General features: G+C 37.3%; 2 protein-coding genes across 3 annotated transcripts; one reads left to right on the top strand and one right to left on the bottom strand.

Moving 5' to 3' along the window:
- Nucleotides 1–4,156: 4,156 nt before the first annotated feature.
- LOC137710630 (pentatricopeptide repeat-containing protein At4g18975, chloroplastic) lies at nucleotides 4,157–8,617 on the top strand. Its single transcript, XM_068449704.1, has 6 exons — nucleotides 4,157–4,352; nucleotides 5,016–5,135; nucleotides 5,387–5,506; nucleotides 6,570–6,713; nucleotides 7,502–7,714; nucleotides 7,860–8,617. Exons 1-6 carry the CDS (start codon nucleotides 4,323–4,325, stop codon nucleotides 8,058–8,060), a joined length of 828 nt encoding a protein of 275 aa, XP_068305805.1. The 5' UTR covers nucleotides 4,157–4,322; the 3' UTR covers nucleotides 8,061–8,617.
- Nucleotides 8,618–8,803: 186 nt separating this feature from the next.
- Nucleotides 8,804–12,794, bottom strand: LOC137710629 (flavin-containing monooxygenase FMO GS-OX-like 4). 2 transcript variants are annotated; one of them, XM_068449703.1, is made up of 7 exons: nucleotides 12,140–12,794; nucleotides 10,720–10,790; nucleotides 10,172–10,324; nucleotides 9,962–10,044; nucleotides 9,700–9,835; nucleotides 9,420–9,593; nucleotides 8,804–9,131 (listed from the first exon to the last, which is right to left on the bottom strand). In XM_068449703.1, exons 1-7 carry the CDS (start codon nucleotides 12,789–12,791, stop codon nucleotides 8,931–8,933), a joined length of 1,470 nt encoding a protein of 489 aa, XP_068305804.1. In that variant the 5' UTR covers nucleotides 12,792–12,794; the 3' UTR covers nucleotides 8,804–8,930. The 2 variants fall into 2 exon arrangements, 1 of the variants encoding a protein (XP_068305804.1); XR_011064987.1 differs by lacking the exons at nucleotides 8,804–9,131; nucleotides 9,420–9,593 and having other exon boundaries at nucleotides 9,783–9,835; nucleotides 10,153–10,324; nucleotides 12,140–12,782.
- Nucleotides 12,795–13,363: the final 569 nt, after the last annotated feature.

Raw genomic sequence — 13,363 nt, 5'->3', positions numbered from 1 at the left:
CTCATTTTCGTGTGTTTGTAGGTCCAAAGGGTTAAAGTACCAAGAAAGTGCATTTTGGTGCATTTTGGAGCTGTTTTGGGCACTAAATGGATAGCTTGTATATGGGCCAACATGGATGGACGAATTTGGAGTTCAAAAGGCTAGAAATCTGCTAAGAAGATGAAGAAATTAAACTCAAGAAAAAGTGGATAATGAATTAGCTCAAAAGAGGAAACATTATCCAAAACCTTATCCAACATTATCCAAACCTTATCTTATCTTATCCTATGCTAACCTAATCTTGTTCCACCTTAATCCTAGCTGCAAGTGGACCTAAAAACATGATTTCTAGAAGCCTTATCTAACCCTAAAAGGGTGCTGCACCCTTCCCCCTTTTATCTCTTCTAGAAAACCCAAAATCAGCCACAAAACACCTAGTTTCTAGAAGGCCCAATTTTGGACGAATTTCCTAAACCTTTTTCCTTTTGGATTCTGATTTATAGGGCCTCATTCCTTGTGGATTTGGGTTACACAAATCCTTTTATGAAACTAATTGGGCCAAACCCACTCCTAAGTGGATTTAACTCACTTGTGTCGAACCCTAGGACCCTAATCCAATAAATCTGCTAAGTGTAACCCTAATCTAATTAACCCTAGGACTATATAAACATATTTTTAGCCACAAATTCGTAAGAACCCTTTATGCTATTCAGAAAACCCTTGCCGCAACCTTCCACCCTAATTCTCCATCATTCATTCAATCCCCACACCTCCATACACAATCTGTCGCACCCTTTCACCCTAATCAGCCATCATTCATCATCCCAAGAAAGAATAAATCATTCATAACCCCCAAAACCATCACCCGCACCTTGTGCCACAGCAAGGAAGAAGGAGGAAAGCCTTAGCCGTGCATGCCATTCGACTTGGAGTTGCTGGAACGTTTTAGGTGTAATCTTTCTTGTGTTTTTCAATGTTTAAATTCAAGAATCTTTGCCTTATGAGTATGAGGAACTAATCTCCTCTTGGCTAGGGGGAATTTCGAAACCATGGCTATATTTGCATTATGATTTGATTACTTCCAGTTGTGATTTCATGAATTGAGAATCCAATTTACTTATCTGTTTGAATTAAAACTTGTTTTTGTATGTGGGTTGAGAGTGCACACTTAATTTGCATGCATAAATCTAATGCTAGGATATAAGGAAGTTTCACCTAATCGTTGGGAACTTATATTCATAAGTAGTAAAGGTTGTTAGTCACAATCATGTTAAGTAAATTCTTGGCATAAGTATCATGCGCTTTCATAGTTACGAATGCCTCGTTAACACTTATGATTTTCATAGAATTTAATGATCTTTGATTGTTTCTCTATTATGCGCTTTCATGTAGAGAACTTTTGAGGAATGATTTGATTGCAATGCGCTAATTCCATTCAATTCAATGACTTAAGGAAAATCTGAGGGTTAATTTAAGCGTACCTAATTAACTTGGGGTATTGAGGTTCATGGTTCATTGAAGAAGCAACTGGAGATTGTTTTGTATGCAAGTATGTCATGGGTGGAGAAAGACCTCTTAGCTAGGCCATCATCCATCTAATTTCACCCAATTCGTGCAAATCTGCATAGTTTAAAGTCTTGTTTTTGTTTACTTTATTTTCGTCGAAAACCAAATCCCCCTTTATTTTAGAGTGTCTAACTAGTTAGAATCTGTTTTAGATTGTGTTTTCAAGTGATTTGAGTCAAGTTAAAACCAAAATTCGTCCAAATTTGTGTTTAGAGTCAAATCTGCCCAGTTTGTGTTCTTAGGCAGTTTTGAGTGTTTTTAGCTTATTTTGAGTCTTGTGAACTTGTTTTGAGTCTTTTAAGTTTAGTTAAGTGTTTTAAAAGCTTAGTTTTATCAATTTGAATCAGTTTAAAGTGTTTAGCAATCTCTCTTAATCCCCGGTTTAAGAACGATCCCTACTTACATCTATACTACAATTGTCAAAAGAGAGTTTAATTTCTGTGTTAAGTTAATTTTCGCATCAACCACATTAGGTGGTTCCAACTCGTAGGTGACCTATGATTCGTCGCACAGCCTTCACGTGATCATAGCACTTGAGCGTACTTATTTACACCCAGCCTATCATACATACCACATTAGGTGGTTCTTACTCGTATGCAGGTTTAGTGCCGTACAGGTCACATTAGGTGACTCCAGCTGGCATATCACTTTTACATTGATTTATATCACCTGTCTTACATATTTACTACTGAGATAATGACATGGCATATACCTGGTTTTTATTACTCTCGAGCTTGATTTCTATAAATACATATGTATTAATATTTTCTGGGAAATTATACGGGTTTGCTGTCTAGGGTTATTGCTTTTGGAAAGAGAAATGGTTTTTAAAAGCTTTGTTTTTGCCCACTCACGTTTTCTATTTTGCGCCCCTCCAGGTTCTACTTAGAGGTTCTTGTTGGTGGCTCACGAGGACTCTACGACGGTTTTGACAGACTCCAAACAATGTAGGGTTTCCTTCACATCTTGTATAATTAACACTTAGCTTGTTGGACTGCACTTAGGTTATCTATGCTCTGATGATGTGTATCCGTGCTTTAAACATCTTCACTCACACTTATATACTTACCTAGTGGAAATTAGCTAGTTTGGTTTTTATTTACCTACATATTCGTATCACTATCACTTCTGCACTGTGCACATGGCTACGTCACCCTCATGTGACGGCCAGCATGCCTCGATTTAGGTCGGGGTGTGTCACTGAGTATTTAGTAAATTTTTATATAAATTGTTGTGAATATGTTAAATGACTAAAAAAAATATGGTATTTAGTGATATAATAATTGTTAAAGAAAATAATGTACGGACAATGATTGTGATTTTGTAAAATATGTGGGGGTATGCTTGGCATTTAAAAATTTCATTAAATGCGTACTGATTACTATGCTTTGAAGAAAGAAAAACATTTTTTTAACCTGACTTTTGTTTTTCTATGTTTTTCTACTATCATTGATAGCAGTTTAAAAAAAACCACTTTTTTTTTTGTTTTACCAAACACATTTGATGTTCCAGATTTTTTAATAAGCTGTTTTTTTTTTTTTTTAATAAAGCACCACACCCAAACCAGACCTTAATGATAAGAACAAGAGAAAGAAAAGAAAAAAAATACTAACTAAAGGTTGTACGCCACCTAACGTTTTAATCAAAACCTAACGTTCATTATGTACTACAAAACCATAAACATTTCAGATCGGAGGAAGATTGGTTAAATTACTTAATGTATGGTGTCTGCCTCTCCTTTGATGTTGCCCATAAGTTAAAATTCTACCTGGCAAATTCAGACAGAACAAAATATGAACAAAATAGATGAATTTCCAATGATGCAATGTTAGCCGTATGGAATGTACGATTTGGTAAAACATTCTTCCTATTCAATTAATCGAATCAAATGGATTTCTCTCCTTTGTCTTTGTAAAGAAACAGCTAACTGGAAAACAAAGAAAATTTGTCTTAATGGTCGTTAGTGTTTTTAAAGAGATACCATATTTAGTTTAAGAAATAGTCAGTGCACGTCAATCTGTGTTTAATTTTAGAAATAATGTTGCATTCAGTTTTAAAAATAGTGTTGTATCTGTGTTCAATTTCAAAAGTAATGTAGTACTCGTGTTTAGTTTCAGAAATAATTAGCGTACAATTTTTAAAAATATTGTTCAGTTTCAAAAATAGTGTTGTACCATTCAATTTCAAAAATAACGTGTGTGATGGATGTGTGCGCGTGTCAGTTTTTTATTACTTTTTTTTTCTATTTTATTTTTTATTATATTAAACTTTTGTCATTTTTATTAAAACTTAAGCACTTTTTATTAAATTTTATGTTTTTTTCACTAAATAAAGTTATAGGATGATTTTTTTACTTTTTTTTAATTAAAATAAACTTAGCTCAAGCTATTTTCATTAAAACTCTGAAAATTAATTAATATAAAATATTGATGTGATTTAACCGTGATCCTTCAAATAAAAAGAAAAAAAAAATAGAAGAGAATCCTACTCCATGTACGTAATCTACCACTTGAAAACACCACATTTTAATACTGCTTAGCCCACAGCCCAGGCCATGATAAACTCAATCCACCCAACTTCTGAAACCCAAACCCGACTTTATAGCCTTCTCACGATCGCGCTTGCGAGAGAGAGAGAGAGAGAGAGAGTTTTGGAGAAACAGACGGCTCCGCCACAGCGACCAGAATCTTAGTTCTTCTCCGTCCGTCAGGTTTTGCTTGCTTCTTATGGAACCAAATACGCTTAACCATTGAGATTGTTGCACCCACTTTCTACTCATGTGGAAGTCTCCTGCCATGTCCATTCTCGTAAGTACCTGCTCTCTCTCTCTCTCTCTCTCTCTCTACTGGTTTGATATAGGATTTTGAGTCTCTGATTATCATATGATTTGTTGGTTTTCGCTTCCGAGTGCAATCAAAATTTAGGATTTTGAGTCTTGGTCCTTTCATTTGTAGATTCTAATTAATTTTCATTTGGGAATCGTTTTCTTTGTTTCATTTGTATTGGGGAAGTCAATAATTTGTTTAAGCAGGTGAAACTCTTTGAAAACGGATGATAGGCTACCCATATCGAGAGTCTCCTAAGTAAGTTCAATAAAGGGGTCAATCTAGTTACTTAGTTTCGGTTTGGGCGGGTGGCTGTTCACTCAGGGAGTCAAACTACTACTGAATTCCAACCAATGTGCCGAAATAAATGTCTTCTTGTGGACGAGATTAGTTTCGGTCTAATTTAAACTTATAACTCGACCAACTGCAAAATTGAACTTCAAAAAGCTGGATAAGCTTGAATTAACTTAAACAGATTTAGTGTAGTCAGCTGTGTAAATGCTTGGGCCACTGATGTTTTTAGATTATTAATCAATATTATGAATACTAATAAATGTACCTTTATATCGAGGTTTTAATTAAATGGATGCAGTTGAACTTCTATAGAATTACAAACGGATGTCTCTAACTTGTTATCGAAACCAGGTTGGGCGGTTGACTCGGCTTGGAGTTACTAGGGCCCAAATTCTGAATTCGACTTACAGTACTGTGGTGCAAGCTCAAATATCTAACCAAAGAGCTGCAAAGACTACGGTGGCCTTGGAGGTATCTTAGAGCTATTCCCTGCACATAATAAATGAAAAGAACTGCAAATTTTCTTAAAAGAATCTCGAGAATGTTAGAATATGGACAATATTGTATCTTGCATGTACATTGTTAAGTTTTGGGAAAGGATGACATCCCCTGCGGCCATTCATCTGATAGTTTCCTGTTGTAATACACACACACACACACACCCCGCAAATTGATATTCATTAAATGATTGACTAATCGATTTGCATATGGCAATGATCTAGGATCAACACAACCACCAAGGTAACAGTTACGATCCAGAGAAGAATGCTGAAGGGGAGAAAAGGGACCAAATAGGATGGAATGTTCCTAGAAAGGATAAGGTTAACTTTCTTGTAAAAACTGTAAGTATACATATCTCAACCCTTTTTCGGTAATTTACAGTTATTGAACTTTGTGTTCTTAGTTGAATCTTTGTAATACAGTGAAAATTTCTGGATTTTAACTATTGTAGCCGGCTGATACTGGATTTAATCAAAAGCTCAAGCCATTTTTGCGTTTTTTTTTTTTTTTTCCATTTGATTAATTCCTCATGAATTTAATCAGAAATATCCAAAGCAACAGAGATACAACCAAGATAGGCGTATCAGCATGCCAAATAGTATTGGTAGCCGGTTGGTTTACATGAGTGGCCAACTTGTGGCTGCTCTACGGACATGTCTCAAAGAGAATTGCCTAAAATAGGGTAATCAGTTCCAAATATCACACAAAAGTGCTTCTTTGGAAATTTGTGCTTTTGTGTGTTTGTTTTTGTATTTATTTTTCTGAATCTTTATATACAAACACTGGCGGAGCCAGTTAAGGCCAAGGGGGTCATATTACCTTCTCACAATTTGGAAATGTTGTATTTATATGTGCTATATTGATGTAGCTTGGCTTTTATATTTATAGTTGACCCTCCTCACAAATGTAATTTGCTCATAGTTGAGGGTCCAAAACTTAATTTCATAATTTCATTCTTTGCCTCTTAATCAAATAAAAGATATTTAATTTCATGTCCTCATACTCATATCCAATTACTTCTATTTGAATTCGCGCTAAGGTGCATAGGCATGATTGCTTTCCGTCATTGTTGTAAAGCGTCATCTGCTATAATGTAATTAATTAAATCATAACGATATCAAGGTTGGAAACTCAGAATATTTTTTATGCTAAGTACGTTGATACTTATGATCATTTCTTAAGTAATCTTCATTTACAAGCTCAATTTATCATAATTTTATAGTCACTTAAAATTGACCCCTCCTTAAATTTTTACTTGCAGTGGCAACAATCCCCTCCGCTACTACATTGATATGCTAATTTTAATGCCTGTATTTATCGTCTAAATGTCGAGTGGTGTTTTTGTTCGATTCTTGTTTTGAGCCCGGAATGGGAAAGTTGTTAAATAACTTCCGCATTTTGCAGCTTCTAGATCTCAGTGACAGTAAGGAGGCTGTTTACGGTTCTCTTGATGGATGGGTTGCATGGGAGGAAGACTTTCCCATTGGAAAAATTAGGATGGCGTTAATTGCTCTTGAGAAGGAACAGCAGTGGCATAGAATAGTTCAGGTACGATCAATTCTGTCTCTCTTTATGGATTAAACAATTGCAAGCACACTTCTACACAAAGCACTCAATTTGGGAATACTTTTCTAGAAAAAAGTTTCCATCATGTATTAAAGTTCCAATAATCATCGCAGCAAAAGACTTCTTACCATTCGGGAAGAACCATCTAGGAAGAGCGTAGTGCGTCAAGGCTAGCTTGTTTTCTTTGTTATTAATTTTGAACGTCCAGTCCCAGTATTCGCATTATTTTTGGAGTGCTTGCATAAGGATGTGTGGAAACTTCTTTTTCCATCGTAGCTCTATATTGACCCTAAAAAAGAAACGGTCGGTACAGCTAGTCAGAAATTGTTGAAGAAATAACAAGATGTTTCTTTTGTCCCTTCCAGGCAATTGGAAAATAAAGAAATAGTTAATATATTCAAGATAATTACGTATTTACAACATATTGTCTCAATTCATCCTATTTCAGCAGATCCAGGATGTGATATGGTTCCGAAGGATGAATTGGATGTGGACAGTTCCAATAAGATTTCATTCTTGAACAAAAAATTTCATGATTTAAATTCACTCAATATTCAATTGACAATTACAGACGAAACGGAAGGACTTCCATTGGAAATGGAGAAATTTGAGAACATGATTATCTTTCAGAATTCGTACCAACTAGGAAATTTAGTAGTTTTGAGTGTGTTAATGGTTTTTACTTTTTCTTTAAAAAAGAAGAGCGAGGCCTCCTTTTTATTTACTTTTGTGATTTGTAAAGCATGGTTTTATTAAAGGGAACTTGTTAGGTAATCAAATGGATGCTAAGCAAGGGACAAGGAAACACAATGGGAACATATGGGCAACTGATCCGAGCTTTAGATATGGACCAGAGACCCGAAGAAGCACACAAGTTTTGGGAGAAGAAGATTGGCATGGATTTGCATGCAGTTCCATGGAAGTTATGCAAAAGTATGATAGCTATATATTATCGAAACAACATGTTGAAGAATCTTGTAAAGGTACGGTTTATTTAATTCAGACTCAGTTAATCAAGTGTTGTGGAATCGGTTGATGCTTGGCTGTTTCAATTTTATGTCTTTTTGAATCAACTACTTTGTATATTATACTAGACTATCCTGACATAATCATGCTTGCATTCCAAAGCTTTTTGAGGGCCTGGAAGCTTTTGATCGGAAACCTCCAGAGAAGTCAATTGTCCGGAGAGTGGCAGATGCATATGAGATGTTAGGCATGCTTGAAGACAAAGAGAGGGTGTTACAGAAGTACAACTATCTTTTCACAGAAAATGTAGCACTCAAGAAATCCACAATGGCCTTGTATAAGAAAAAGAAGAAACACGGTTAGAACTTTCGATCAATGATTTACGGCTCATTTGGAAGAGCTTTTAAAATGATTGTAAGCGCTTTTAGTGAACTAGCTCGTTTTCGTTTGGATGTGCTTTTAAAATGATTGAACACGCTTTTGGTGAAAATATTTTTAGTAAAAATGCAAGTAAATCGCACTTAAAAGTGCTTCTTGGAAGAAGCACATAACTAATGCTTTTTGTAGAAAGCACTTCAAGTGCTTTTGGAACATAAACATTTTCTCTAAAAGTGCTTCAGCCATTTTAAAAGCACATCCAAAACACTTTTAAGTACTTTTTGGAAGAAGCACCAGATATATACTTCTTGCAGGAATCACTTAAAGTGTTTTTTCAAAATCCACAAGAATTGTTATTGAGGGTTGGTTTAAAAAAACATTTCAACCAAAAGCGTTTTCCGTTATTTTAAAAACATATCCAAACGAACCCTTAAACTAATCGGTCAATTGTACGAGGAATTATGCACTGTAGATGCGGTTTTGAGAATAAAGGCAAACAAAATTGTGTAACTTGTTAAATGGCATGCCCTTTGGGAAATTTGGATGGTTGAACCTGCGTTGGTGTGATGGTTCTGTTTCCGTAGAACCGATCTCAACTCTCAACTCACCATTTTTGTAGCTCGTTTGGTTTGATATTTTATTCCAAATACGCGTTTCATTTGTAAAGTTCAATTCGAAATGCATCAAAATGTTTTGATTTGAAAGAAATGCAAAGGACTCAGAAGATCTTGCGGCTCATGATGTGTGTCAAATATAAGATCTTGGGTAAAAGTATAAAGTTGAACACAAAAGATTATATAGGACATTCTTGAAAGACAATTTGCTTGGGTAAAAGTTCTGGTCATTTGATATCACTTATCCATTGCTCACTCCATTTAAGGTGTATTTCTTGAAGTCCTCATGAGCTTGCAGCACCAAATGGTCATCTTCCCACTCATCCCGATACGTCTCTGGTCGGGCATGCCTATTTTTTGACACTTCCGAGTACATTTGCTTTCTCCATTCTTCTGAGACTGGACAGCCACACTGAGCTGCAATCCAATCATCATATTCGAACTGCAAACACAACACCGAATTATTTACTCTGTTCATGACATATACAAAGATATAAGTACCGGGACTAGAACAGTGGAGCTTTAGCTAAAACTATCGCTCGCCTACAACTCACATTAAGCAGCGTTTCAAAAAAGAGACCTCGGATTTCATTTAGAATCATGAGTTCATTAATCTGAAACCAGATTTCATTTAAAAGTAATTCCGAAGCCAAGGCAGTGCTCAACCAACTCAATGGATGAACTTCAGGTAAGGTCATAGGCACTAGGCAGGCAACAAATATTGAATTACCTGACAACCACCCAAGTTGTGAGTGTATCGTTTAGGTGTGCCAGAAGCTTCAAGTAAAGAGTAGAAAGCCTTGACATCCTCCATCATCTCCTCTTTGGAAGGAAGTGCAATTCGATTAGACAAAAGACCCGCTATCCACTTGCTTTGAAATTCAAACATTGGGAAAGGAACAACCTGCCACCACAATATTCAAATACATTCAAAGATTTACTCCAAATTCAAAAGAATGAACCAAAAGATTCAACCAATACATGGCAAATGATTTATAGTAGAGAAACACCTTCCATGGTATCCCGACAAAGGAAAGTGAAGGAGCCGATGCTGGTGGGAGTACATGCTTGTACAGTGGCCCCACACGGTTATCATCCACAGTCACAGTACCATTGGTTTCAAGAAAAGGGAAATGATACTTGTACCTTGAAGGGAACAAAGGAGATTACATTCAGTATTCCATTTTTGTCCCATTTTCACTTACTTCACATTCAACATGGAAGAGTACACAATAGCATCGAGTTCTAAAAACAAGTCGAAGCAAGTTATACCCTGTGCAATAGAGAATGGTATCAGCAAGGACAACACTTCCATCTTTGAAAACAACACTGCCATTGTCATGTGCGTTTTCAATCTGCAGGAGTTCAAATAATATCAAAACACTCAATCTACCCATCTTCCGGCATCAGGGTTGAAAAAAATCCTGTTGATAAAATTCTCATCATAGCCACCCAGCTCTTACCATGGGTGACTTCTTTTACCATAGAATGAAGCCACATGTTATCATAGCCAGGCTGCTTTTGCAAGGTTTCATCAGCAACAGATCTAGAGGCAATGTGGACTTCTTTTGCAACTCCAGCTATTTCTCGTGAAATGTCAACAGCACTGGCTGAGCTCCCTATCAAAATTACAACCTATGCAAAGCAGGAAATTGGTGAGAAGCTAACCTCTATCTAGAGGTGAAAGAAAGAAAAACCAAGGAATCAACCTATAAATTGCGAGCTGCTCATTAGTACTTGAAGCTGTTTTCATCATGTCTTTTTCTTCACCAGGAACAAGCACAACAGCAAAAATACTTGCTACAAAACGATTACTCTCAGGGCGTGTAAGGAAGTCTCCTCTTTGTGGTGCTTGTTCCTGGTGAAGAAGACGATGTGCGGTGTTTCTAGGGTTGTGCAGGGATCCTAAGTCTTCCGCATTTGAGGTATTCACGTCCACTATTTTGTTAATAGTTAATTTCAACATAGCATTGGTAAATCAAAGAGAACACAGTCTAGAAGTTATTACAGAATGCAGAAATGAGACGGACCTGATCTCGAAATGGCTCGGGATTACGGTAATTATGGCTGTGGAATTGCTTCCCCTTCCATGTATTGATGCCTGAAAAGAACGTGTTCAGAGGTTGGAGAAAAACTAACAACCAACTATATTTTTGTTATAACTGAAAAATGGATTGCATAAGCACAAACTCAACATAAAGATGCGTCCATATTAGTTTTGTAGTTTTTTTTTTATTTTTTTATTTGGAAATCAGGATATAGCATTATCCGGTCAAAGATGCCAAAGTTACCAGAAGGCCTACAAAGAGGCAAACAGCCAATTAAAACAACACAACTAGAGAAGGGTAGTGCAAGGAGGTTACAAGAGACCTAGACGCTACACCTAGTGCTAAAGCGTCCCTCCTCACACTACCATAATACAATTAGTGGAGACACGGGAGACCATCATTACACAAAACATGAATAAGGGAAGATGGGGGTCTGTCGACCCAAATAAGATCACATACTTCCCTACAATGCCACAAAGCCAAAAGATCTGCTGCCGAGTTGGCCGATCTTGGAACCCAAGACCAGCGGCAATCTTGAAAGCCCCCCCCCTCAAATTAATGCATTTCGCAATAAAAGGGAAAGCTTCCCAGCTGCCCTTCCTTGATAAACCTTCAAGCAAGAAATAGATTCCAAAGAATCAGACTCCACCATTATCAAATTTCACCCTCTGCTGATTCCCAAATTACATCCATGCATAATAGCCATCGCCTCCACCATTGCCACGCTGGTGGCCTTCACTTTATACTGGCAAGCCGCCAAGAATCTACCCTCCGCGTCCCTTGCCACCACTCCCGTGAACCCCAGTCCGTCCCTTGCCAACCAACTGCCATCAACATATATCTTTATATACCCCGAACGAAGGTGGAGACCAACTCACAACACGATTTGTTACCTGAGGACTGATCACAAAAGCATTGGGCGGGATAGAATTTGCATCCTTGAATGCAGTAGCCGAGTGTGAAATAGCAGCAATAATTCGTAGTTTGTCCTAATTTTTTCTACACATATTAGGGCAGTAAACATATTTCTTTTCCCTGCTCTACTTACAAGCTAGTCCACCATTTCCGGTCCATGAGTTAGTAATGCAATTCAAATTTGCAACCTCAAAAATTCCCATCCTGAAGATTTTCATGGATTGCACTCTACCAAAAGTAATCTCTTACCATCGGTCGATACAATTTATACTCGCATAATGCAGAATCAATCAGGCAATTACACTAATAAAGTAACAAAGTTTGTGCAAATTATAACCCGTAAGAGATATAAGCACCTCCTATCCAAGTCACCAATCCCATCATCCAAATTATATATTTCAATTGAAAATCGAAAACTGAAAATAAAATGGTTATCAAACTGCCTTATAAACCAACTCATCAAAAGATTCGAATCCACGGTTGATACCTGGAAATTGGGGAAGACGAGGCTCAGTAAAATGGCCACTACACACAACCACCGCATCATAGATTTCATCTTCCACACCCCCACCTCCCTTACTCCTCGACTTCACTTTCCACCTCCCACCCTCCGCCGCATCCACCACCACCACCTCCGTTTCCAATCTCACCATCTCCGATACCCCAAACTCGCGGGAAAAATCCTTCAAGTACATCAGCACCTCTTTGTGACCCGGAAACCTTCTCGGGTCTCTCTCTTCGTCTCCTTCCCTGGCCACAAATGGGTAGTCTCTGAACCCCATCACCTCTCTCGGGAGGTTGGTCCTCAGCGACTCGTACATGCTCGAGTGGACCGTCGTCCGATTCGCGTGGATCCCAATCGGGTCGGACTCCACCTTCGGAGTGTAGACCCACGTGCCGCCCACTTGGTCTTCTCGCTCGAACACGACCACTTTGTGACCTTCTCGCCAGAGCTCACGTGCCGCGACCAGGCCGCCGGCGCCGGCGCCGATCACCGCCACGTGGCGCGAGGCCAGCGCGGGTTGCATTGTCGAATTGTGGACAACAGAGTCGGACAAAAGACGGCACCTTGGTGTTTTGAACATAGGCCGTGTGGTTGCGGATTGCGATAAAACGATGCTGTTGTGAGATAATACCATAATTTTTTGTAAAATTTTCATCATTAGGCTAATAGAAAATTAAATCTTAATAGAAAGTCCTAGTGAATCTTAAAATTGATGTTTAAGTTTTTACCTAAGATCAACTCGGTGGGCTAAAAACCAAATTACCCCCCAAAATTTCCCCCCAAACGCACTCCAACCCAAGGGGAAATTTTGAGCTAAATGCTAAATGCTAAACCAATGTCAAATTCTCCCCGAAATTTAGCCCAGAAATCGAGGTGGACTCTAGCCAATATTTATCGGAATTTAAATTTTTTTTTAGATTAAAATGTTCATAAAATTAATTTACGATAGTCTACATATTTATTTTTTTTTTTAATTTAATTTAACAAAAAAAAAATAGCCTAAATTCATTCTTTAATAATCCCGGACTAAAATTTTAGGGTAGAATGGTTGAAGTAGAAAAGCTATTTTTGGGCTAAAAGCTAAATTTTTCGGACTAAAAAATTTGACTTTTAGCCTAACCATCGGAAATGGTCTAATACATATAAGTTTTTCAATCTTTTCTTAATCAGTGTTTAATGGTCTATATCATCACAATTTATTACAAA

The sequence above is a fragment of the Pyrus communis genome, chromosome 12 (assembly GCF_963583255.1).
Source record: "Pyrus communis chromosome 12, drPyrComm1.1, whole genome shotgun sequence".
In the NCBI taxonomy this organism is placed as follows: domain Eukaryota; kingdom Viridiplantae; phylum Streptophyta; class Magnoliopsida; order Rosales; family Rosaceae; genus Pyrus; species Pyrus communis.
The sequence above is the reverse complement of the archived record's forward strand: the minus strand, read 5'-3'. Positions and strand labels throughout refer to the sequence as shown.